Genomic DNA, 25,282 nt, shown 5'->3' with positions numbered 1-25,282 from the left:
CAAAACACCCATATACATACAAATCAAAGTAAATTTTAAACACAAGATTAGACCCCTTCTAATTGACTACCTCTTTTCTGATATTGATTCCTACTATATATTTCATAATTATTAAGTATTTTGGGGCATTCTTGTTCACAACTAATAATTGTAAATAGTTCCCTACTCTTACATTATAAAGATTACTGTAAATCAACACTATTTTTATATTGCCTCTTCTTAATAATTTTCTCCCATTTTTGCTTGTTTTCTTAGTTATCAAATTCTATGAAACAAAACAGAAACTGCTGACATTTCCATCAGGATCGAGCCACATAGAGCTGTTCTCAGAATAGAAACACAAAGAACTCAGTGACAGGACTATCCACAGTGCCTCACAATGAAGTTCTATGTGATCTTATTAAGGAAAGATACATGTAAAAAGCTAGATGTAAGGCAGCAATGAGCTTAATGCAGTTATGGTTTGTTGGCAAATACATAGGGTCAATTTTAGTTTCCTTTCTTTGTTTTTATCCACAGTTTTTAAAAAAATGTATGGAAATTGCTACATAAACCAGATGGCCTTTAACTCAGAGATCCTCTGCCTTTGCCTTCTAAGTACTTGGATTAAGTGTGTGTGCCACCACTCCTACCTAGGCCACATGATTTTAACAATGATAGTGAGGCAATAGCTAACATCAGGGACTTGTATTATTATGGGGCAAATTTTCAAGGTGATAGATCATGTTCGTACCAGTATGTGGAGCGAATGAATGGGTGCTGTTGACATGGGCACATATCAAGGACCCCAATTCTTCACACTCATGAAAATGCCAAGGCCTCCACAAATTTGGCTCAAATGGATTGAAAAGTCTTTCTCTGCTCAGAGTGTGAGTCTGGAGAGCTTGCTTTCCCCAGATTTTTGCAGCATGAAGACAGCTCCTACAAAGATGGGCTAAACCTCCCTCCTTGCTCCTTGCTCCTTGCTCGGCTCCTTCCTCCTTGCTCGGCTGTGTAACAATGAACTCCACTTCTCTGTTCAGTTCTCTGCTATAACCCCATCTCCTTTTTCAGTTGTATATAATAAATACACTGAGCTTCCTGGGTTCTTCAGCTTCTGCTCCAGAGAGCCCTGTCCACCCAATCCAGCTTTTCTGTCTTTTCTTTACTCCCTTGTTGCCACAGTCAGGTGAATCCCTGGAGACATGAAGGAAGTGGAGCATCAGCCACAAAAGGGAAGTTCTGCCAAGATGAAAAAGAAACTCTCATTCCTCAAAAGGCCATGCCCTTTTCAGGAATGCTCTAATTGATTTCTGACTGGAATCTGTTGAAAGAGTAGATATACGCATACATAACATGTAAGTGTGTGGATGTGGATAACATATGTGTGGATAACATATGTGGGCGCAAGCACGTGTGCATGTGTGTGAGCATGTGTGCATGTGTGTGAGTGTGTGTGGGGGATGTGTGTGGTCAAAATGTGGAACATTGCTTTCTGTGTGCTTATGTTAGTTAGGAGAATCACGTGTTTTAACATTTGGGCCCCTTGGCAGTGATCATCATTGTTATTGCTGATGAATGACAGAGGCACAGACATGGCAAATTTACTCAGCTGAGATGGTACCATCAGCAAGAAGTCTAGCCAGGATCTGTACACAGCTGCTGCTCGGAGTTAGGACACAGTGTTCATTCTATGTCACTCCACCCAGGGAGACACCACAAACTGGTTCTATGTTTTTTTAGTGAAAAACTGCAATTCTCCTTCAGCAATGTCCACTCCATCTCCAGGTTTCAAGGACAAAAATAAGCCCAGGACAATGTGTGACTTACTTAAGTATCATAAGATCATAAGAAACAGAGAGACAGGTGCTGCAGTGAGCTCATTTAAGGTATTATTCAGCTAAAGGATGCCATCTGAGTGATCCCAATTGACAGTATATGATCCTTTTAAACAGACTCTGACCTGCAAATCAAACACAGAAGCAGATCTGCCACCAAAGCCTCCAACAGAATGAAACTGATCTGCTAGCGGGGCGGAGCCAATTATTTCTAATGGGACCAGGAAAGAACTGAACAAAGGCTCCTTCAAACCAGCTTGTTGTCATGACTCTCCAATTCATTTTGGAAACTGGAACTTCAGAAAGAGTGTTTATATGTGCATTCTAATTCATAATTACTCACATCTTTCAAGTTTTGTGCATACTGACCCATATACATTTGCTCATCAATATGTATTTAGCACCTCCACCTCCATTCCCCTTATGTAGTATACAATCACGAAGGCATTAAAATAGAAGGAAAATATCTAATTGCTTTTGTAAAGTCAAAAATTAGAATTAAATAAAAACCTTAGTACAGTTGGATGTGGTAGTGCACACCTTTATTCACATCACTCAGGAGGTAGGTGGATCTCTGTGAGTTCAAGGCCAGCCTGGCCTACAAAGTGAGCTTTAGACCATCCAGGACTATGTAGAGAGACTATATCTCAAAAAATAACAACAAACTATAGAGAAAATTTTACCCAGGAACATGGTTGCTCTCATCACACCCAGAGACTTTCTAGGCTTGTGTGATCTGGCTACAATACACATCTTTAACTCCTTTTACTGGAATATAGACATACCCTTAGTACACACTTTTAACCCAAACAGTGACATCTAACTCAGGGACAGGCAGAGTGATAGATCTGAGAAAAAGCTGACAGAATAGGATATACCCAACTCTCAGATGCACAGCACAGGGAGAGAGTTGTGGGAGAGGCAGTAAGTGTGGAGAGTTGAGTTCAGTCAGTCAGTTGGAAGTCATTGCTGAGTCAGTGAAATGCAGTAAGTTCAATGCAGTTCAGTTGAGTTAATTCAAGAGTTTTTGCAGAGTTTGGCTATCAACACTGCCTACATCCAAGCTTGTCCATTTTTAGGCAGAATTCTGTCTGTGATAGAAATGAGGACATTTAGCCCAGTGACATGTTTTCCACATTTGAAGACATCTCCATAAGGAGGTTCTTTGATGCTCATCATCTTCTTTGAGGTAGGCTGGGTGTTGCCAGGAGCTAACCTGTCTCATTGTAAATGTATCTTTGAAATAATAAAAACATCTTTAAATGCCATATTTTGTATGTCCCTGAGGTTTTTGAAGACCTTATCTAACTAGTTAGACACAGGTGAAGACAGATAAGCCAGAGAATGACAAGGAGCTAGAAGATTAGAACAGATTGTTAGAATTAGTTAGTTTAAGGCCAAGCAGAGCAATTCTGTCAGAAGTGAGAGAAGCAAGTTTGAATCAGTCAGCTTGGGAAGGAGTTTGAACCAGAGCAGCTGTGTTGAACCAGAGTTCAGCCAACCAGCCAGAGTTCAGAAAGAGCTAGAAAGGGTGAGCTTATTCTGCAGTAAGTCTCCAAAATGGCAATTACATCTGGCCAATAAAAGTAACTTTTACAACAAACAATAAAAAACAAAATAAAAATGGTACCTTTAGCTCAAAGCCAATAACTAAGCTTCACCAAGGATGTCTTTATTGTGAATAACTATGTATAATTAGTAATACAATGTTTAAACAACTTTCCTTAGGTTCTGAATATATACCATCCTTAGTCCGGCTATTAGTATTAATCTTCCATGCTAAACTTATCTGTTTAATTAAGGCTCCAGCACAGTTAGTTTAAAAAAGCTGCCTGCCTTTAAGGAACAAACTGCAAGCATGATTTCAACTAACAGCATGTGATTTGAAAAGAGAACACACTTTGTTTTATTCTTTCTGGATAATGAGTTGTAACACTGAAGGTAAAGTTACCTAGCTTATGTGGTTCCACAGAACAGGCATTGTGCTAGTCTCTCTTCTGCTACAAATTGTCCTCTTAAGTATTATCTTCTTTTGCACGGATTCATAGGAAATCCAAGGCTTGTAGAGCATTTTCATAACATAGCAGCAAAAGGATAACCTTTTGTCTACAAAGTCATTGGTAAGCATGTTGCCCAGCTCTCTGAAACAGTACTGTTTGTGACTTGGGAGTTTTACACTGACACTTGCAGCTTCACATCTGAGATTTTAAATGTATGAATGTATCAAAGTAACTGATTTCTCATCCTTGAGCATATTTTAAGTTAGTTTTCTCAATCTCTTTCAGTAGGAATTAGTGCACAATCCACTAAGCTATCCATGATAGTTAGTCAAGTATGACCAATATCTTCCAAAATGTCTCACACTGTCATTCTGTCTAAAAACAATTAATTATCTGCAATAAAAGCTCTTTAATCTTTCCATTTAATTATGTATTAGAAGACTTCTAGGGTTTAACCATTTATGATAGTTGGTAAAACTCAGCTTCTATATCCCAGGTTTCTAAGATAGAATTTCTATATCTGTTGCATGCATACATCTAAAAACATTCAAGAAAAATGCCACAACGAAATTTTTGGTAATAATTCTTCTTCTTCTTCTTCTTCTTCTTCTTCTTCTTCTTCTTCTTCTTCTTCTTCTTCTTCTTCTTCTTCTTCTTCTTCTTCTTCTTCTTCTTTTCTCTCTTTCTCTCTCTCTCTCTCTCTCTCTCTCTCTCTCTCTCTCTCTCTCTCTCTCTTTCTGTTTTTTGTTATTGCTGTTTCTTGATATAGAGTTTCTTAACAGCCCTGGCTATCCTGGACCCTCTTTATAGATCAGGCTGGCCTCGAACTCACAGAAATCCACTTGACTCTGCCTCCAGAAGTCTGGGAATAAAGGTTTGTGCCAGCATGCCAGGCTCCCAGTCTCTCCTTTTTACACATCCTGTATACAAGATACACGCACACACACACACACACACACACACACAAACATTTTCATTTGATCCCAATGCTACTAAAATTTACATAAATCATTTTTCATAAGCTTTCAAGCATTGAGAACTTTAGATATATATTTCACCTTGAAATAGGTTTCATTGAGTCAGTTTTTAACTGTATTTCTTAAAGTTAAAATTGTTTGGAAGTCCTTTGACAGATCAGTAGGATGCTCCATAATTTTGTACCCTCATGATTAACAAGATTATGGTTTCAGCAATTCATCAAACCTGTGCTTGAATCTGAGAAATTATAGCATCAGAAATAAGCAAACTCACCACTTCTTCATGTCTGCATTTCCTCACATTAATTCCATTTATCTGCAATGAAAGGAAATAGTTTCATATAGTATATTGTAAAATGGATTTCGTCTACATCCACGTAGATAATAATAAAATATATACCTGTAGAATTGCATCCCCGATGAAAAGTAGTCCTGACAACTCCGCTGTGAATGAGAACAATTGAACACATCTTGGCATTTGTCAAATAAAAAAAGCTTTTGCTTTAATTAAATGTAAAACTGTAAACAAATTATAAATATCTTATATGATTAGCATTTTATAGGATCCACAAAGAGTGTAAAGTCAAATCAATAATATGATTTAGATCCTTTCAATTACTGATATAGGCAGACATTTACTTTTGATTCTAGCACTTCTGATCTTATACTCCTTAAAACACAATCACCCCCCCAACTTTGTGTCTGTTTTTCTTTTTCAACAAGGCCAAAATAAGCTGGCCAAATATACATCTATGTGTGGCTTTCCATTGGAGCATGGTCAACTTCTCAGGGGAATCACTTTGGGAAAAATGGTTGGATCTGGGAAAAGTTAGGGGAAGGAATAAGTGATCAAAACATGTTGTACACAAGTCTCAAGACTAATATACATATATATATAATTCTATATATATGTATTCATATATGCAACCTTATTAAAATTGGTTACTCTTCTTAATGGTTATCAGTTTTCTTTGTATGTTTATATTATCTTTGTGCAAATATTTGAGCTCCAGACTTTAGTCTGTCAGTTCTACACTTATAGGGAAACACTATGTTGTTTTCCTCCTAATTGTCAGTGAAAATTTGATTTGTATTTTTATCATGTTTTAGATGAAGCGTCTAGGAAGTGACTAAATTGAGAAAAATGATTGTAATCTGGATAAGTCCAGGAAATGTGACTTGATTTTTGTTTCTTTATTGAACAGTCCAGAAGCTGTGCAGACCTCCATTCCTTTGTGGTCATTTTGACTACTAGACCCATCACTTTTCCCTTTCTCCACTGTAGGGGGATGCAGGAGCTCTGTAGAATCCAATGCAGCCCCTCCCTTCCTGAGGCTGGGGATCCAGGGAAGCCTTTCACAGACCAATCACTGAATCACCTCCGGACAAGGACACTCAGAGGACAACAGAGTTACATATGTACATTACCTCTTTGCTCCTTGGAGATTTTGGAAATTACAACTGGAATGTTGTGTTCTGCACCTCCCTAGAAAGAGACAGTCATATCATATTTTAAAAACCCTTCAAATGTCAGCTTTTAGCTAAAAAACAAAACAAAACAAAAAAACAAAAAATAAACAAAAAAACAAAACAAAACAAAAACCAAACTGCAAGCTACAAATAGTGCATCTAGTAAACATCAGGCAGAATTTAAATACATTTGTATAATTTCTTTTAAGTAGGTAACATTTCCATGAAGCTTGACTACATAGAAGTTTTGTGATGACATTTGCTAATTAGTAACAATCAACTATAAAAATGTTATTTCTCATGTAAGATTGATAGCATCAGTAATGGCATGCTCTTCAAAGTCTATTTTAGGAATGCAAGACATCTTGACAGTTGTTACTTGGGATTCCAGGCAACAGATATTTATACATTTCAATTCTATGACTAATTTACTCTACTCTGCCAAACAGGCACTCTTTCAGGCATACCTTCTGAATGCTAAATAACCAGGAGACTCTTTACCAGCACAAATGGATAAAGAAATTCTAAGCATGATGGGAACAGAATTATCTTATTTTCTAACTAGTGTTAGGCTCCCATGTAAGAAAGCATAGGTTACCCAGTTGTCATCATAAAACACAAATCCAAGAATCCAAGAGCAACACTTGGTTACTGGCTCAAATATGAAAGTAAGAAAGTAAATAAGGAATCAAACTTTTGATAAAGGAAAATAAAACAAATTCTTAGAAAAACTGCCAAAAAATCCTACTTCACCATTACAGTGTATGAAGTTTGAATGTGGTAGTTAAAAACCAAGTCCATATATCAATGTGTGAAGTAATGTGTGGAGAAAAAGTGCACAATTTCTACACAGGAGGTCGAAGGGGCCATCGAAAAGCTCTGGTGCTGCTCCCAAAGCTACCCATCAGCTGAAACACAGCATTGAGAACATGTTCACTAATGAACATTCATTTCAACACTTTTTAGAATTAAATGTGAGACAGAAAAAAAAATCACTTTTTAAAAAAAGCATTATATTCAACTTTATTTTTTAAACTTTTATTTATTTGGGTTTTACTACTGAGAAAGTAAAAATAAGACAATAAAACTATAGTCTTACTTAAGTTGAATTTCAAAGCGACTGATCAGCTCATTTTTTTAAAAACCTAGTACTTCCTACCAACCATCCCTATGGCCATTTATCCTAGCCTCCACCAAACGCAGAAAGATGCAGTGTCCTAAGATGGCATGGTCTTAGCTCAGGATCCACTACCTGACATGTATGTTTAAAGTGTCAATCCTGTCTAAGGTACATTGATAAATAAGTGCTGGAAAAAATGCTGACAGTAAAGTGTTGCTGGCATCACTGCCTGTTGAGTTTTAAACATGGACTACAAATAGTGAACTGAAGGGATACCAACACATACAATGCACAGTGGACACCACAACAAGCAAGATCTGAGGATTCATCCACACATTGCACAGTGGAGCCCACAGCATGGAGACCCAAGAGTCATCTACACATATCATGCTCCTGGGACTATTGCAAGGAGATCTAATGGGTAATTTGTACACACAGTGAGCAGTGGGTACCACAGCGACTCTCTGCTATTCTTAGTTAAGACATTAAGCTCCCCTTAGCAGGTCTCCCTATGACACCAGTGTGTGCCAAGATTGATTATAACTGAAGCAAACAAGGAAAAAAATGCTTCCATGACCTAATTTATACAGCTTATAATGTATTCTGCATGTGTCCCTTGTCTAGGTTGATGATAAATAGAAATGAAGTATATTTATTTTATTTAAATGTTGATATTCTTATCAGTACATCTGTCATTGTATTAACTAATTTTGACAAAGTTGTCTAGAGGTGATAGTTACAAATCAAAATACCCCTTTCCTGACATATATAACAGAAGCAGGGTAAAATGTATTTAAATACACACCAAAAGTAACATAAATAAGTAAATACAAACTGAAGAGTTATGATTAACAACATCTATTTAGGTATTTACATGGTCAAGTCAATGAAAGAATTAAAGTTGTTGAGTTAAGTATTCAAGTACATGGCAATTTTCTCGATTTTACCAATCATTTTGATGATGACAAACTACATACATTGTGCATATTTACCATCCAACAGTGTACAGATTAAAAAGCTCTTAAATATCATGATCAAAACTTGAAGTGGATAAAGAAATTTAGCATTCTCTTTAACGAAGTGAAAAACCAAGCACAAAGATAAAAATAATAGAGCCGTTTCTTCACATAGTTCTAGTTCTCTGCATATGAGACGTGATCCTCCTGCACCCACCAATTCTCTATGCTGATGAAGGGGAAAGAAAAGCTTCTTGCCACCAGAATAGTTTATATTTATTGGAAGCCACATAAAGCAAACTACTGAGTTTTACTGGGGTATTGACCCCCGTCCTTTCCTTTCATGTCTAAACCAGAAGATAATGGATAGTCAGGGTTCTGTAAGATCAAGATCCCAGGTTATAGCCCACTCTAAACGTTGTGGGGCCATGCTTGTGGAGTCCTGAGTCACCAACACCCAAGGACACAGAAAAGTTACCCTTTACAGGTCAGCCTCTGCTAAGACAGACTGGAAAAGTGACTACCTTAATGCTTAATCCAAATCCGCCTACTGTCTGTCTTCTGATTGTCACCGTTCTTTCCTGAAAGATAAGAGATTTAAAAGCGGTAAGTGTTTCTTCACATCAATGCCATTTTTTTCCTGTAGATTTTGTAATTGCTGTTTAAATTTTGGAGAAGAACATTTGACAGCAAAGGAGACCTCAATGATTGTAATTAGTGGAAATTTTTACAGTTTTAAGTCAAAGGTCAATAACTTATTTGACAAAAATAAATGCTACTAAATTCATAATTTCTGAAAATTTTTTTATCTTTTCTATGATATTTTGGAAGTTATACTCTCATTTTCATGTTGTCATTCTTACGTAGCCTAACTGTATCTCAACACCCATGGCAAGCCGCCCTCAGCTGAGGCCTTGGCTGTACCACCAAGTTATAGATTTCTCATGTAAGAGCTAAACTTCAGGGCCTCCATAGCTCAGCCATTGAGAATGCCATGTGATGCCTGTGAGAGGCATGATGAGGAAGCTGTATTCAAGTCCTTTCATCATATGTCTGGGAAATTAACTTACACAACAATAATGACAGTGTTATTGCTAGTACCCAACACTAGTTCCCCACAGTGTAAGCAAGAACTCAGCTACAAAGCTAGCAATTCAGAGACCATGGCATGAGCCTGCAGACATACTTGGACACATCTTACAATTTTTCATCAGAAAAATAAATTTTTTATGTTTTAAGGAAATAGTTTTTGCATTACACATATTTGTGAAGAAAGTTAAAGAGTGAGAAGTTATATCTATATCCTGCATCTTTTCCATGTGCTGTTCCCTGACTGTGTTGTCTTCTGTATGTAGGAAAGATGTTTGTGATATTGTGCCTGTATTTCTACAGATGCCCAATTTAGTTATCTGTCATTTAATTTTCCTATAAGGGCTTTAACGAAACAGTATGTACCAATAAAAAATGAATTGAACTATCATTATATATTCACAAACTGTAATTTAAATGAAATAAATATTTATTTAAAATACTTTTCCTAATAGTTCAACATCAGTCTGTCAAAATTAATTAATCTTTGATTATTTCTAATTAAAGACTTTTATCGGAAGGTAGGAAAGCACTGAAAACATAGCTGGAGAATGTATCCAGGAGCCATGATTCCATAATTGATTGGCAAATTATTTAAGCCTTGTAAGCCACTAGTTTCAAGTGTGCAAAAAGCTAGTAGGTAATACACAGAAACAATTTTGATTTAAGAATTAATATTTAGAAATGATCTGGTAGAGATAGAAACATGATGATTACCAAAACACACATATTATTATTGAACACATCACCTGATTTTTTCTAGACTTGGCTCATAGCACAAGGTCATGTAGGTAGTGACATTTACACCTTTCACACTACATGGAGTTCACCAGGCCAGGCTAATCAATGCTTCTTGAGTGACATTTGTTGTGATCTTCAAGTCTCACTTCCCTTCTTTGTTGGTTAATATTTAAAATAAACTCCAAATCACATGCAAACTTCTCACAAGAAGAGTGGTTCTGAGGGCAGCAGAAAGAGGTAGCCAGGAGTCCAACAGTGGTACTTATTCTAATGCTTTTAAAACATCAACACATATACATACGTACTTGCCACACCCATGCACACACACCCATGCATGTGCACCCACACCAACACATGCAAGCATGTGCACATGTACATACACATATACATGCACATTGTGCACAGGCATGCACACACATCCATACAGAATTTAGACAAGAACATGAACACACACACACACACACGCCAGCTGCTATTTTTCTGTGGTGTCAGTTCAGTTACTATTGACAAAGATAAGGGTTAGAAGAGATAGGGCAAGTAAATTACCTGTATTCTAAAATTTTAATTTAATTAGATTACTTTAGACAGTAGGTAGGAAGCACAACACGAGAAATATCTTCTTTTTGGGTACACTGTAGATATTAATATTCCAAATTGTTGTCCCTGTCATTCTGATCACCTCTTTTGCTAAAATCACAAACCAGAGAACAACCAGAACACAGTTGAAAGTGTGCTTACTTAAATCCCCAGTGTCCCAGGTGCTGTGGCAAAGCTTTGTCACTGATGAACCAAGATAGTGTTGATTTCTCTATTTTTGCTACACAAAAGTTATTCTAGTGTTCCTGAACACACACATGCACACACATACACACAAACACATGCATACACATATGTGAATACATTATATATTTGTTTATGAATGTGAGTAAAATACATGAGTGAATATGAAATCCTTATAAAAGGCAAAAAGTTTTACCAAAACTAACAAACAGAAAAAAACCCACATATTTTGAAAGCTACATATTAAAGGTACAAAAATTCTTAAGTTGTGGATTTAAAATGTTAAGGATATTATGAAGTAAGGATAATAATGGACTGTAAAGATTATTCTTTAGAAAATCCTGCTGAATTTGTGTGGAGAAAAAACCCAAACATATTGGTTAAACAAAAAAACAGACTGTCATTGCTCTTTTGACAATTAAGAAATAATAAACAAACATAGTAAAATAATAAAGACCCGTGCTAGTGTCAGATTCCCATCCATCTTGTACACTCAATACGTTCACTTCTAGCTCACAAAGCACCAACAATGATTCCCTGAGGCACACCTTGATAAATTCTCCACTCCAGGTTCCTAAGAAATGAAACCATGGCTTGTTCAAAGCTCTGACCTCAATAGTCATGTGTTAATTGAAAAATAAATTAATATAGTTAGCTAAATATTTCCCCGGAAGATACTGTGACAATTGGTGGTGGTGGGGAGGGGGGGGGGATAAAGGGAAATCAGGTTAATGAACAATAAGGTAGATCTTTTCTATGCATAGGAAGCCAAGAAATGGAGTTTTAAATGACTTTGCATTCAGTTTGAAATTGTATTACATAAATATTCTTGCTACAGTAGCAGGCATATTTATTTTAGCAAGTCTGCAAGAGGTAAAGCTATTGGCAAATAGAAGAAGACTGCTGTACAGTGAAATGATATTCAGCAGTGAAGAAGAGAGTTGAGGAGCTGATAACAAGCATGGGATGGCATCTCATTGCAGGTCTGTCACTCACAGAAAAATTCTCACTGGTGCTAGAGATAAGCAAATTCAGGAGCAAGCAGAACATAAGGCGCCCCCTGCCCCATCTTACTCTCAACTTTGTAGTCCTCAAATTTTGTTTTTATTATTGCAGTTTAATATTTCTGAGGTTATAATTACTATATCTCAACCTTCCCTTTCCTCCTTTCAAACCCTTCTATATAAAATTAATGCCTTATTTTTTCTTTCAGTAACACTCAAACTTCTCCTTTAAAGATAGACTTAGAACACAAAATGGGACCTCAACACATGCTGGAGTTTGAAAGAAGCCAGGAGAAAGGGTGGCACACTTTGGTTCCTTTCATTTGATATTCTAAGGAGACAAACCTATAGGGATGCTAGAAAGGGAAAGTCTAAATAGGTGAAGCACAGGGAATGTTTGGGGCAGGGGCCTTGCTGTTTATCGCTTTGCAGTGGTGGCTTCATAACTCACGCATTGGTCAAAACCATGCAACTTTAGAGCACAGATCATGCCCTGCTTATTTCCAATACTGTGTATGAAGTTATTGACAGAGTCCAAGCATGAAAGCCAATGTGAAAAAAATAATGTAATTATTTTAAATGTCCATGTTCTTATGTCTGTGTGCCTCTTAACATAGGATACTATTTATTAGGAATCTGTTCATTTTTTCTAAAATGTACCATCCCCGTTCTGTAAATCAACACCCACCCATCCTGTTTCTATCTCTCTAATGTTGCACACTGGACAGTCACAGAAATGAAAATAACACAGGAGGTGGTCCTTTTGGCTTTTGTTTATGTATCAGTGCATCAATACTTTGTTCCTTGTTAGTCTTTTTATTATTTATTTATTTATTTATTTAATCACTTTACATCTAGATCCCAGACCCCTCTCTCTTCCTCTCCCAGTCCCACCCTGACCCCCTCCTCCCATTCTGCCTTCTCCTTCCTCCCAAAGGATTAGAGGCAATCATTAGTACCAATCTATCCTGGTATCTCAAGTCACTGCAGGGATAAGCATATCATTTCCCACGGCGGGGGGGGGGGGGTGTGACAGAGCAGCCCAGCTAGAGGAAAGTGACCCAGTGGTAGGTAGTCGATTCAGAGACAGCCCCTACTCCTATTGTTAGGGGAACCACATGATAACCAAGTAGCACATTTGCTACATATGTATAGGATGTCTAGGTCTGTCTATTCAAGCTCTTTGGTTGGAGGTTCAGTCTCTGTGAGCCCCCATGGACCCATGTTAGATTACAGTATATTTATCCTGTACTAGGTGGCTAATAACCACTTATAACATAACATAATGGAATATAATAAATATAGTATAACATTTCCTAGTTCCATCCAATTGCCTGTCAATTTCATGATTTTCCCTTTTTAATAGTTGAGTAGTATTCCATTGTGTAAATGTACCACACATTCTTTATCTACGCTTCAATGGAGGGGCATCTAGTTTGATTCCAGTGTTTGACTATTATGAATAAAGCTGTTATGAACATACTTGAGCAAGTGTCCTTGTGGTAGTGTGGAGCATCATTAGAATATTTATACCTGGGAATGGTATAGGTAGCTCTTGAGGTAGATATATCTCCAGTTTTCTCAGAAACCTCCAGATTGATTTCCACAGTGGTTGTACAAGTGTTAACCCCTCCATAAACAGCGTTCTACTGTATGTGTGAAATACAGGGTGTGGGGAAACTTTGACCCAACAATAAGAGATAGAAACGAGGCATAAAAAACAAAGGGTTATATATCTTTTAATGAATGGAGGCTTTTATGAGATGTAGAAATTCTTGGCAGGAGTTTTGGGAAAGGCAGAAGAGGCAGTAACTACACAGTAGATTTAGTAGGCTCTAATCAGAGAGAGAAAGAAGTCCTCCTGTGGGGTTACAGGTCTTATGGTTGTCCACTAGTCATGAGGCCAGTATGCTTAAGGACCCTCTTTCTTAGGGTTTAGGGAGGTTTGCTCATGTAAGACATAGATGAGTGGTGACATGATGTCACCCTGCACCTGGCTGGGGAAGGGAAGTCACTGTAGGGAGAGTAGAAGGATGAGAGTCAGGCACAGTCCATACAGAATATTGTCAGAGGTAATTACCCAGGCATATTCTTTCACTGAAGGATTCATCTTAAAAATCTACTTATATTTGTCCATAAGAAAGTCCATGACTATTGCAGGTGTACCATTGTTTATGCATCCACTCTGCTAGGGACCTGTGCTTGAGTTTTTTCTCCCCTTTGGTAGTTATGACTGTTATGCTATGAGTTGTGTATGAAATTTTGGATGGGCACAGGGACTCATTTCTCTTCGCTGCGTACCAAGGTGTATGTTTGAGAAATCAAACTGCTTCCCAAGACAGTGAGGCTCTAGCCTTCCCTTTACATTGTCTGAAGACTACAGCTTCCACACAGCCTCTCTGTCCCTGACGTTGTCTATTATTCTAGTTGGACATATTGCAGTAGGGTAAGGCAGCGTCCTCTGTGGCTTCAGAAAATGAAAAGCAACTGATTGCCAGTGGAAGTTTATTGTATGACTCCCCATCCAATCTATATGTACACCTGTCAAAAAAACCAGCACTGTCAAACTAACATCTATTCATATCAATTTTTTAAGTAGGAAATTGTAAATCCTCCAACTTTTAAAATTCATTTTCATGATAATATTGGTTATTCTAAGTCACACATTTCACTATGAATTTTACAGTTAGCTTGTCTGTTTCTCTGAAAAAAAGTTAGGATTTAATGAGAGTTGAAATGTAGGGTAGGGAAATAGGATGAAAGTGAGAGTGAGGGGGAAGGGGAAGATACAAATGAGGGGATAACAATTGAGATGTAATCTAAATAAATTACTTAAATAAAAAAAGAAATGTATCCACAAATTTCGGGAATTCCTTGTTTTTAATAGCTGAGTAGTATTCCATAGTGTATATGTACCACAGTTTCTTTATCCATTCTTATACTGATGGACACTTAGGCTGTTTAATGAGTGAGTTAACCCAGAAGCAGAAAGACTCAAATGGTATATACTCACTTATATCTGCATACTAGCCAAAGGGGCATGTCCCATGAAAGCCTTCACTTACCAAGAAACTGGGACAGAGGGGAGGACATCCTATTGGGACTCTAAATGAGAGAAGTATGGGAGAATAGCAAAGTAGAAGGATCCAGAGGGTCCTAGAAACCTACAAGTAAAATATTATGATAGGCAGATTTGGGCCCAGGGGTCCCGCTCAGCCTAAGGCACCAGCCAAGGACAATACAGATGGTAAACTTTAAACCCCTACCCAGATCTAGCCAATGGTCAGAACATTCTCCACAGTTGAGTGGAGAGTGGGATATGACTTTCTCACGTACTCTAGTGCCTCACATTTGACCATGTCCCCTGGAGGGGGAGACCTGGTGGCACTCAGAGGAAGGACAGCAGGTTACCAAGAAGAGACTTGATACCCTATGAGCATATACAGGGGGAGGTAATCCCCCTCAGGAACAGTCATAGAGGAGGGGAAGAATGGGAAAATGGGGGGGGGGCTGTGGGAGGGAAGAATGGGAGGATACAAGGGATGGGATAACCATTGAGATGTAACAAGAATAAATTAATAATAATAATTAAAAAAAAGAAATGTATATAACCTAAAGAACAGTTCTAAAGAAAAATATTTATATTTTTAATTTATAGAAGTAGCTTGTTTTTTAACATTTTAGGTCTTCTGATGCAGTGCTTTAACTTGGTTTTTTTATTTCAGTTTTTAGAGTGTAAATTTGCAATTTTGTTAAATTATAGTGATTTTGGTATTATTTTTAAATGAATGATGTAATTTAGAATTGAGCCCTTGTTCTAAGAAAATAATGGTATGTCATCTAAGAAAACTAAGTCATTTAACACAGCTTTTCAGATAATTGAACAAAAATCCAGGTGTTTGCACAGACAGGCTGCATCATTTTGGGCTCTTTCCTCGGAAAACTCCTAGAAATCTATCATTTCATGTTAATTTGTAACCTATTAACAGGAATCTCACAATTTCTGATATACTGTAAATTTATTTTCATTCAACTTAATGAATTTTTTATAAATGGAATTGTAGGGCCAGCTACTCTATTTAAAGGTGTTTAGGCCTTACAAAACAAACCACCTAGTCCTCAATATCATCAATTATGCAACAAAAGAAACAGTAATACTTACTTCCAAATAATGATGTGAATAAATCTAAAGTAATATCTCCAGACTGTCCTGTGAATTATACAGTATTAAGCAAATTTAAGACATGATAACATTTGAAATTCAAAATAATTAGATAAACCAAAGCCTCATACATTAGCAATGGTATTAAAAGATGTGAACCATATAAATCAACCCTGTACCTTGGGCCATGCATCATGAGTCATGTTCTTTAAGATGCCTGAAATTCACATTTCTACTCTAATCTGTTACCCTAGGCACATGATGATTTCATCTTGTAACCTGAAAGAGAGATCTAAACAGACTTGGAGAAAAATAAAGTGTTCCTGTCTCCAATACAGAATCTAATGGTAAAGATTTCTATAAGTGGTAGCCACAAGCACATTCTTAATAGAAATGAATGTTCTTACTGAATGTTTCAATATTTGATGTATCATGTTACCTTGTATAGGAACACTCATATAAATCCCATTGACCTCATTTTCACATTTTCACTCTCGTAGTGTGACCTGTGTATTACTTCCAGAACAAAACAGACTATAGAGCATCATTCTTCGTTTGTCCCATATAAATTTTGCATATTAATACCTATTATCCCTTCATTCCCTTACTCCATTCTGCTCTCACTAGAATATCCCTGGTTCTGTCACCTCCAGTCTCAGCTCTCCCCCTCAGTCAGTCCCCATTTCCTTTAAACTTATTGATCACCAAAGGCTGCTTTATACCAAGTCTCCCATAGCGTCCACACATAGCACAGGTTCATGAAGATGACCAGCTCTTTTACTCCCTGATCAATTCTTCTTTTCCTAGGATGCTTTTATCCCTAACATATTCCTCATGCTGCAGGCATCTTTAGCATACATCTCCATTCCTTTGGGAATCAGTGATGACTTCAGCCATGCTTCCTAACTAAGGTCGATGGCCAACACATGTGACAGGGACGCCGATAGGATATTTGCACTCTCTCTCCTTCCTAGACAACTCCAGCCGCCTGGGTCACATGTGAGGTCATGCTGAAACCTAGCACCCTGTGCTGAGATAGAACAATCAAATTCCAGTGAGTTTCTTGACCTCTGTTCTGCCTGTACTCACCTTAGACCTCACCCAAGTCACACACGCTATTTTCAGGATCAGTTGTTTCTGTCTAAACTTCACTGTCTCCACCTCTCTCATGCTTGGCCCATCCTGAAAAAATGAGCAGCTGAGCTTGATCAACTAGTCTGACACTAGGCCTCGCTTCTATCACCACCAATTACCAATTACCTGGCCTATCACTGACTGTGCCCAAGTCTTGTCTGTTGCACTCCATGACCCAAAACAATCTAGACCCTCCTCAGTATCTACATCTAGACTTAGTTCCATATTCTTTACACAGGTCACGTATAGTAATCTCCTTCTCCCAAATACTAGCCTATCTACTCCATATCAAAATTTTAGGGTTAGCCCATCTGTGCTAGGATCCATCCTGATGAGATTTTAGAACCAGTCCTATCAATGCCATCTTGATATACTCAGGCTTTGCCATATGATCTGGACTAGATTGGGAAAGCATAAAATCTTATTTCAGACACACAACCAAGGAAAGAAATCCTCATGCACAGACATTATCATAAAACATAAACAATATAAAGACCAAGAAAGTATATCTTTCCCCAAACCCACCAGTGTTATACGAATATTGTCTAGTGAGAACTACCTAGAGAACCCAGGACATATAACTTAAATGAACAACACTAAACTCATCAAAGCATTCAAGCAATTTACAGAAAGAACAAACAAAGAGCTCACTGAGCAATAATGAGTTGTTTAATAAAGAGATCAGCAAGAAACACATGAGGGGTACCTAAGAAAACACAAACACACAGCATAGTAAATAAATAGAAAATAAAGAATTTGAAAACTAAATTCAATAAAGATAAACTTATTGAATATAAGTAAAGCTAAAGTGATGATAAAAACTTAAATCCTTAAAAGTAGAATGGATCAAATGGAAGACAGAATATAAGGAATTAAAGACAAAGAGGAGAAATCAAAACACACGTGTGAGAGTTTGAAAATTTTTAAAAATGCACACACATACACACACATACAGACACATACACACACATACAGAGAGAGGGAGAGAGAGAGAGAGAGAGAGAGAGAGAGAGAGAGAGAGGAGCGAGAGAGGAGAGAGAGAGAGAGAGAGAGAGAGAGAGAGAGAGAGAGAGAGAGAATGAGACACCATGAAAAGATCAAATGTGAAACTTATAGGAATAGGTGATAAAAAAAAGGAATTGAAATCAGTAACATAGATATGTCTTCAACAAAATAATGGAGGAAAACTTTCCAAAACTAAGTAAAGGCATAACAAATATACACAAGAAGTACATATAGAACACATAACGACAGGATCAGAAAAAAAAATTCTCATGGCATATAACATTTAAAACCTTAAGTATTCAGAACAAGAAAATCAGCAAGAGAAAAGAAAAAGAGAAACAAAACAAATCATTTCATATATAAAAAACTGACAGAATAATAGCTGAATTATTAATGGAAACACTAAGAACCAGAAGAGCCTGAAACAATGTACTCCAATATCTAAAACACTATGACTGCCAACCTAAACTACAGTATCTAACAGAAATATCTGCCTTAGTTGAAGGAGAAAAACAATTCCATGAAAAAAAATGTCTCAAAGTATTCCAGTCACACACACCAGCCCCAGAGAGAGTAATGAAAGAAATCCTTCAGACTGAAGAAAGTAGAGAGCACGGCCAAGAGACTGTAGAACAAAACCAAATGAACCCGTAATTAGCAATGTGAGAGTACACTAAGACCATAACATCAAAGAAACAAATAAAATCTCAATAATAAAATTACTGAAATCAACATAAACTTTTCAATAGTAACTCCAAATATTATTGGCTTCAAGTCTAATAAAAAGACAGAAGCTAGCTGAATGAATCAAGAAACAAAAGCTATCTGTCTGTTGTCTACAATAAACATATTTTACTTTTAGAGACAGACACCATTTTCCAGGAAATGGATGCATGAATATATTCCAGTCAAATGGGGCCAGGAAGAAAGCTAGCATTGTTATCCTTTAAACAAAAGCTAATTGGAAAAGATAAGGAGGGATACTTCGTTCTAATCAAGGGAAAAATTAATCAAGAAGACGTCATTATCCTGAACATTCATGCACCAGTTTGTCCAGTTTAATAAAATACATAATCAAAGACACAGATTAACACCAACCCATCATTATATGATGTCAATACTTTCCATTCTCTGATTGACAGGTCATCTTGCAAAAATAAAACAGAGAAGGATCAAATGGGCTTGAATATTTTTAAAACATTCTACTCAAACAACAGAAAGTATGCATTCTACTCAGCAGCTCATGGGAGCTTCTCTAAAATGCACCATATCCTGGGAAATGAACCCAATCTAAACAAATTCAGGGGAAAAAAATGAAAGAATCCAAATACTTCAGTCTATCCTATCTTATAAAAATGTAATTAAAAGGTAAAACTTGACTGAAAACAGTATCTAGAAAAAACAAACACTCATGCAGGAGCTTATAAAACTCAATATCAAATGATGAGTGGGTAAAAGACAAAATTAAAGCATCAAAAATCCCTGAAAATAAACAAAAAATGAAAATACAGCATAAACTTCTAGTGCACATTTTCTTACTTACTTTCTTTCTTTCTTACAAAGAAAGTTTAAACCTATAAGCTACTACATTTTTTAACATAAATAATAAATGTATGAGATGGGTGTGATGCACAGAATAATTAAGGCTTGTTCTCTGCTCTTTATATGAACAGAACAAAAGGCATCTGTAAATCTTCATTCATACCAGACAAAGAATAGCATCTAATAGTAAGTCACAGGGATTCTGTAACCAACAAGAAGCACTGTCTTATGCATAGACATTCATGTCTCAGCCAGTCTCATACCATCCTTAAAGAGATAGCTTCAATGTGGGAAACAAGCCACTGGGCAAAATGTCCTAGTTTTTTCTACAGACAGAATGCTGCCTAAAACTGAGCAAGCTTGGGTGCAGACAGAGTTGATAGCCAAACTCTGCCAAGACAGAGTAAGCAAGTCTTCAATAGTTCCTGTTTCACAATATGTCTGCCAGATATAGTGCACGGGAAGGCTGAAGATGATGCTCCAATGTTATAGAGAGCTTTGGGTTGATTGTTCAGGCAGTAAAACATCTCTGCCATTTTATTTTTCCTTTTGGAAGATGCTAACCTGCACTTGCGGTTTACTCAGGTAATTATTTTATTCCTTCTCAAGTCTTTGATGGGGTTGGAGACCAGATAGTTTAGTTTCATAATTAAGCTTAATTGTTCAGGAGTTAAGTGGATAATAGATTACTCCCAGATATCCTGGCAAACAATATCTGTTTGGTCTAGGTTAATGTGACACCTCTTCCACTATGAATTCACTAAGGTATTTCTCAAACTTGATGATAAAAAATTTTCAGAAGGCAACAGTGTTTCTGTATTCAATGTTGGGTTCCAATTTTGCTGCCAGGCTTTTCAGGAGCCCCTTTACCCTCCCAAGTAGTATTCTTTTTTTTAAATGGGAATATATCTTTATACATATAAATTTTCAATTCTGGATTTCTAACTAAGCAAAAGCCTAGAATTAATCAAATATTTTACAATAAGGAAAAGAAATAACCACTTAGCATGGAAGCCTAAACATCATCTACTGTGGAATTTCAGATATATTTCCAAAGATGAAGAATGCCTTTTAGGAGGGAGAAGGGGCTCCTGAAAAGCCTGGCAGTAACTTGGAAGTCCAGCACTGAGTTCAGAAACACCATGGCCTTCTGAATATGTTATGATCTTATAGTTCATCACATTTATGGAATACATTAGGGTGAGTTCAAAATGTACTAACTAATGGTAATGAGTGGCTGCCATCTCCACCTACTTTGTCCTTAAAACTCTCTTCTAACCATGTCACCACCTAAATAACAGAACCAAAATTATGCTTGTAATACGCCAGTATGATATTTATTGCTCTCAAAAGGTGGAAAACTGCTATTGTCTTTTTCCTTTACTCTCAAACTGTTCCAATGTGGTTCTTATTGAATTTTTCACTGTAGAGGGAGCACACTGGCAGTACACTGTGACAGTACAACAAAGACTACTATGAAAGATTAAATCCAAGTACTCTTAAGTTATATTAGGGCTGCAGATCATGGAAAGCTTGAAAGCAAGACAGAGTTGTCCCAGGTAACAACTAGAAATTAAAAGTATGATTTTGCTTTTCCTTATGTAAATTTGCTGTTACAGGAAAAAAAAACTCATGAAGTAGAGTGTTATTTGGAAGAAATTTATAAGAGGCTTCTTCAGATAAGGATTGCTGGATAGCAAAGAAGTGATGACAACACTTAGTCCCTTGAGCCACTGAAGAAATGCGCCTGAAAAATCCCTAAAGTCGTTCATGTCAAAATTTAACAATTTCTGAACTCAACAATCCAGTAATAAAAGAAATTAGTTTTTTCAAAGTAGACTCTTCTCTTATACATTATTCATCCCAATCATATTCAGAGAAAGATATCTTAAGATAGAAAGATCAATAATGAAAGCTGGTGATGTGAACAAAGAAGGGGAGTATTAGTGGGAAGGAGGGGACCACACAGTGTTATTTGGTGAGGAAAGGGAGTAGAGAGAGATGAATGGAAATAAAGTATGTTTGGAATATGGCACTAAGAAAAAAAGAAGACTTCCTCAACATAAGAAAAAATTCAACGTCAAGAGGACAGAGAAGAGGAAAACATTTGAAAGTAAAGTATCATATGAAAAAATTCAATAATAAATCGAATTATCTTGTATGCTAACTTAAAATCCATTTTCAAATGTAAAGACACTATATGAAAAATCTATTGAAAATGCCATATTCAAAAGATTAAAGGCTGAAATTTTCTCTGTAATTTCAATAACAAGGCATGGATTCTATTCTTACGACTTTTGTTAAATATATTCATGGAAATACTTGTAAACAGGGTAGAGATTAAATAAAATCAAAGATAGGAGAAAACGATAAATTATCTGTCTTACCATACATTATCTTCTCTGTAGGACACCCTAAGCAGTACACAAAGCTATTAAACCTAACAAGTAAATTTAGCAAGGGAGCAAGATACAAAATCAACAAGCAAATATTACTTAGAATCCTAATAAGAGAAAACTCCAGAAAGGAAATTAATATCACAACATCTCAACAGTGTAACCAAGAAGAAAAAACAGTAAGTAGTTTAGCAAGGAAGTCAAAGACTTGCGCACTAAAACAAAAAGATACTGTAAAAAGAAATAAAACATAAAGACATAGGCACATATCACATGTTAGTGGACCAAAGGCTTATACACAACCCTTACTGATCTGCCATCAGTGGTTCCTTATAAACACTATAGTGGCTTTATTGGTACAAATAAAATGATTCATTCTATAATGTGTATGAAATACTAAGGAACCCATCACCCAAAGTAATTTTTCAAAACCAGATGCCACACATCTCTTGATATCTAAACCTGCTACAAACCCACATTATATTAAAAAAAAAAAGTGTGTTGGTGACATGAAACAGCAGACTGGGTCTTAAGAGGCCAGGGTGACTGTGGTGCAACTAACTTTAATCATTCTGCCCCATTAGTAACTATTTCCTTTGCCATGAACATACTCCTCGTGCCCTAGTTTGCATCACTATCGCTAGGATATAATATTGACGAAAAGCAATTTGGGAAACAGTTTATTTGACCTAATAGAGATAAACCCAGGCATAAACTCAAAGCAGGAATCTGGAGGCAGAGAATACAGCTTCCGGGCTAATATTTGTCTCCCTTTCTCGTTCACTATTTGTTTTATTCTTTGATACCATAAGTTCCTCATTGCTCCCTTTCCATTTCCTTCCTCCAAGTCCTTCTATATACCCCTCCTTGCTCATTTTCAAATTCGTGACTTCTTTATTTCCATTAATTGTTGCAACATTCATACATAGTTCTTAAGTAACTTTTCTTATATATCCCTGGCTCGTCTACCCAGGGATGGTACATCTTCCATTAGACTGAACCTTTCAGTATTACTTAACAATCAAGAAGATGCCCCACAGACATGTCCATAGCCAATCTAATAGAATCAATGATTCAACTGAGATTCTTTTTCCTGGTGTCTCAAGTTAACAACCAAGATTAGCCATCGCACCTGCCGACACAATTTAACGGAGAACAATTGATTTTGGTTTATGAGGTGTGGGTATAGACCATAATAGTGGGATAGATATGAGAGATCGATGTCATAGCTGGCTGATATCTCACTAGACCAAAAAGCAGTAGTGACACAGGAAGTAAAGTCAGAGAATGTTTCCTAAAGCCTACCCCAGGGAACATCTTCTGTTTACCCTTCAGATTCTAGAGGTTTCATGACCCAAAGGTTTAAATGAAGGAACTATAATGGTTTTTGCATTCAAACCATTAATAAGTGTTGTGATGTCAACTTTGTCAGAAAAGCTGTTCGTCCAAGTACAGAAGAATATTGTTACACTACTTGTTATACCATACACTCATGTGGAGATTACCTCAGAATGGGCCAAAGCATGATAGAAGTTAAACTATAAATATTAAAGGAAAGATAGAAGAAAGAAATGATCGTATTATATTTGACAGTCTGTTACAAGAAAATTAGACAAATTTAACATGAAACATTTGGTTTATCAAAAGATATCTCATCAGAGTAAAACAAGGCCCATATGTTTGAGTAAAATGTTTGTAAGTCATACTCTGACAAGAAATTACTCTGTAAAACATGTAAAGAACTCTTTTGGAATACGCATACTTCTTTCTCTTTTCAAATTCATAACCTACTTTTATTTAATTGTTGTTACACACACACACACATACACACACACACTCTTAAATATATAAATTCAATCTGTTAAATTTGTATAATATTACCTGTTATGTATATGATCTCAGGGTTGACCACTTAGTATTAGATAACCAATTAGGAGGCTCTTCTCTGAGAAAAAACATTTTTCCTACTCTCAGAATTCCCCACTTGCCCTCACTTTTGCCTAAGGTTGAGGTCCCTTGATCTTTCACTCTGCCTTCTTAGAATGTCCACTGGTATCATAATTGTTCAGATGTTCTTTAGGCAACCATGCTAATAATTCTTATAGCTCAGCACACGTACATATAACCAAATTTGAAAAATGGCAAATCATATGAATTAACACTCCACACCAGAAGATGTTCAACATGACCTACAAAAGATTGCAATGAAAACCACAATAATTATATAGCTCTTATCAAAAGCAGAAAATAAGAAGCTTGGCATGAAATATGTAGAAATGATTATTGTTTATTATTCAATAGCTACTGTGGAGAAAAGTATGATCCCTTTAAATATAAACAAAGAATAACCATAAGTACTATTTTACCTAGATAGATAGATAGATAGATAGATAGATAGATAGATAGATAGATAGATAGATAGATAGATAGATATTATGTTCTGGAGCTTTCAGGATAGATAATATGCACAGGTCAAATTCATCCTTAAATACACTGTAGTTTGGTAAGTTGTGAATTACATTTTTCTTTCAGTTTTTAATTGCTTGTTGCTAGTTACAAAAACATAATTATCTTAAAATACTGTTTGTTTCCCTCAAAAGCTTGGAAATTTTGCATTGCCCATTTGTTATAGACTTCCTAGAAATTTCTCTGTACCAAATCATAAATCTGCAAATGTATCCACTCTGAATTGCTGCCCCAGCTGGTGCACCAAGGGCTCATGATGATTGCCAACTGATTTCAGTCTTAAGTAGAGGTTTTCTGTAGTTCCTTGGTCATGATCACTACAACCCTGCATCAAAAACATTGTCATATTTCACTGAAAGTGTTTCTAATAGATGGTTGATGAATTTTGTCAAACATTTTGTTTTGCCTTTATTGGCATTGCTATGAGAAACTTCTCCTTTAATCTGAGTTCTTTACTACATTTTGTACTTCCCATTGCTATTTTCATGCAAAATAGAGTGGATCTATGTGTTTCAGCTGTTGTAACTACAAATCAATCCTATAATTTCATCATTAAATTATTGAATTTAACTAACTTTAAATAATTATCTAGGACCTCTAAAATATTTTTATTGCAGAGTTAA

General features: G+C 36.4%; 1 protein-coding gene across 2 annotated transcripts in view; it reads right to left on the bottom strand.

The window, feature by feature from the left end:
• Nucleotides 1-25,282, bottom strand: part of Sntg1 (syntrophin gamma 1) — a 731,705-nt gene that overhangs the window by 271,874 nt on the left and 434,549 nt on the right. Inside the window, exons 5-8 of one of the 2 annotated variants that reach the window (XM_051159373.1) lie at nt 8,865-8,921; nt 6,223-6,280; nt 5,195-5,238; nt 5,069-5,110 (exon numbers count right to left, since the gene is read on the bottom strand). In XM_051159373.1, coding sequence (XP_051015330.1) covers nt 5,069-5,110; nt 5,195-5,238; nt 6,223-6,280; nt 8,865-8,921 — 201 coding nt within the window. Of the gene's footprint in view, nt 1-5,068; nt 5,111-5,194; nt 5,239-6,222; nt 6,290-8,864; nt 8,922-25,282 lie in introns of those variants that run through there. The other variant, XM_051159361.1, reaches the window with a different exon arrangement.

Source organism: Acomys russatus, chromosome 2 (assembly GCF_903995435.1).
Source record: "Acomys russatus chromosome 2, mAcoRus1.1, whole genome shotgun sequence".
In the NCBI taxonomy this organism is placed as follows: Eukaryota; Metazoa; Chordata; class Mammalia; order Rodentia; family Muridae; genus Acomys; species Acomys russatus.
This window is presented reverse-complemented; position numbering and strand designations above follow the sequence as displayed.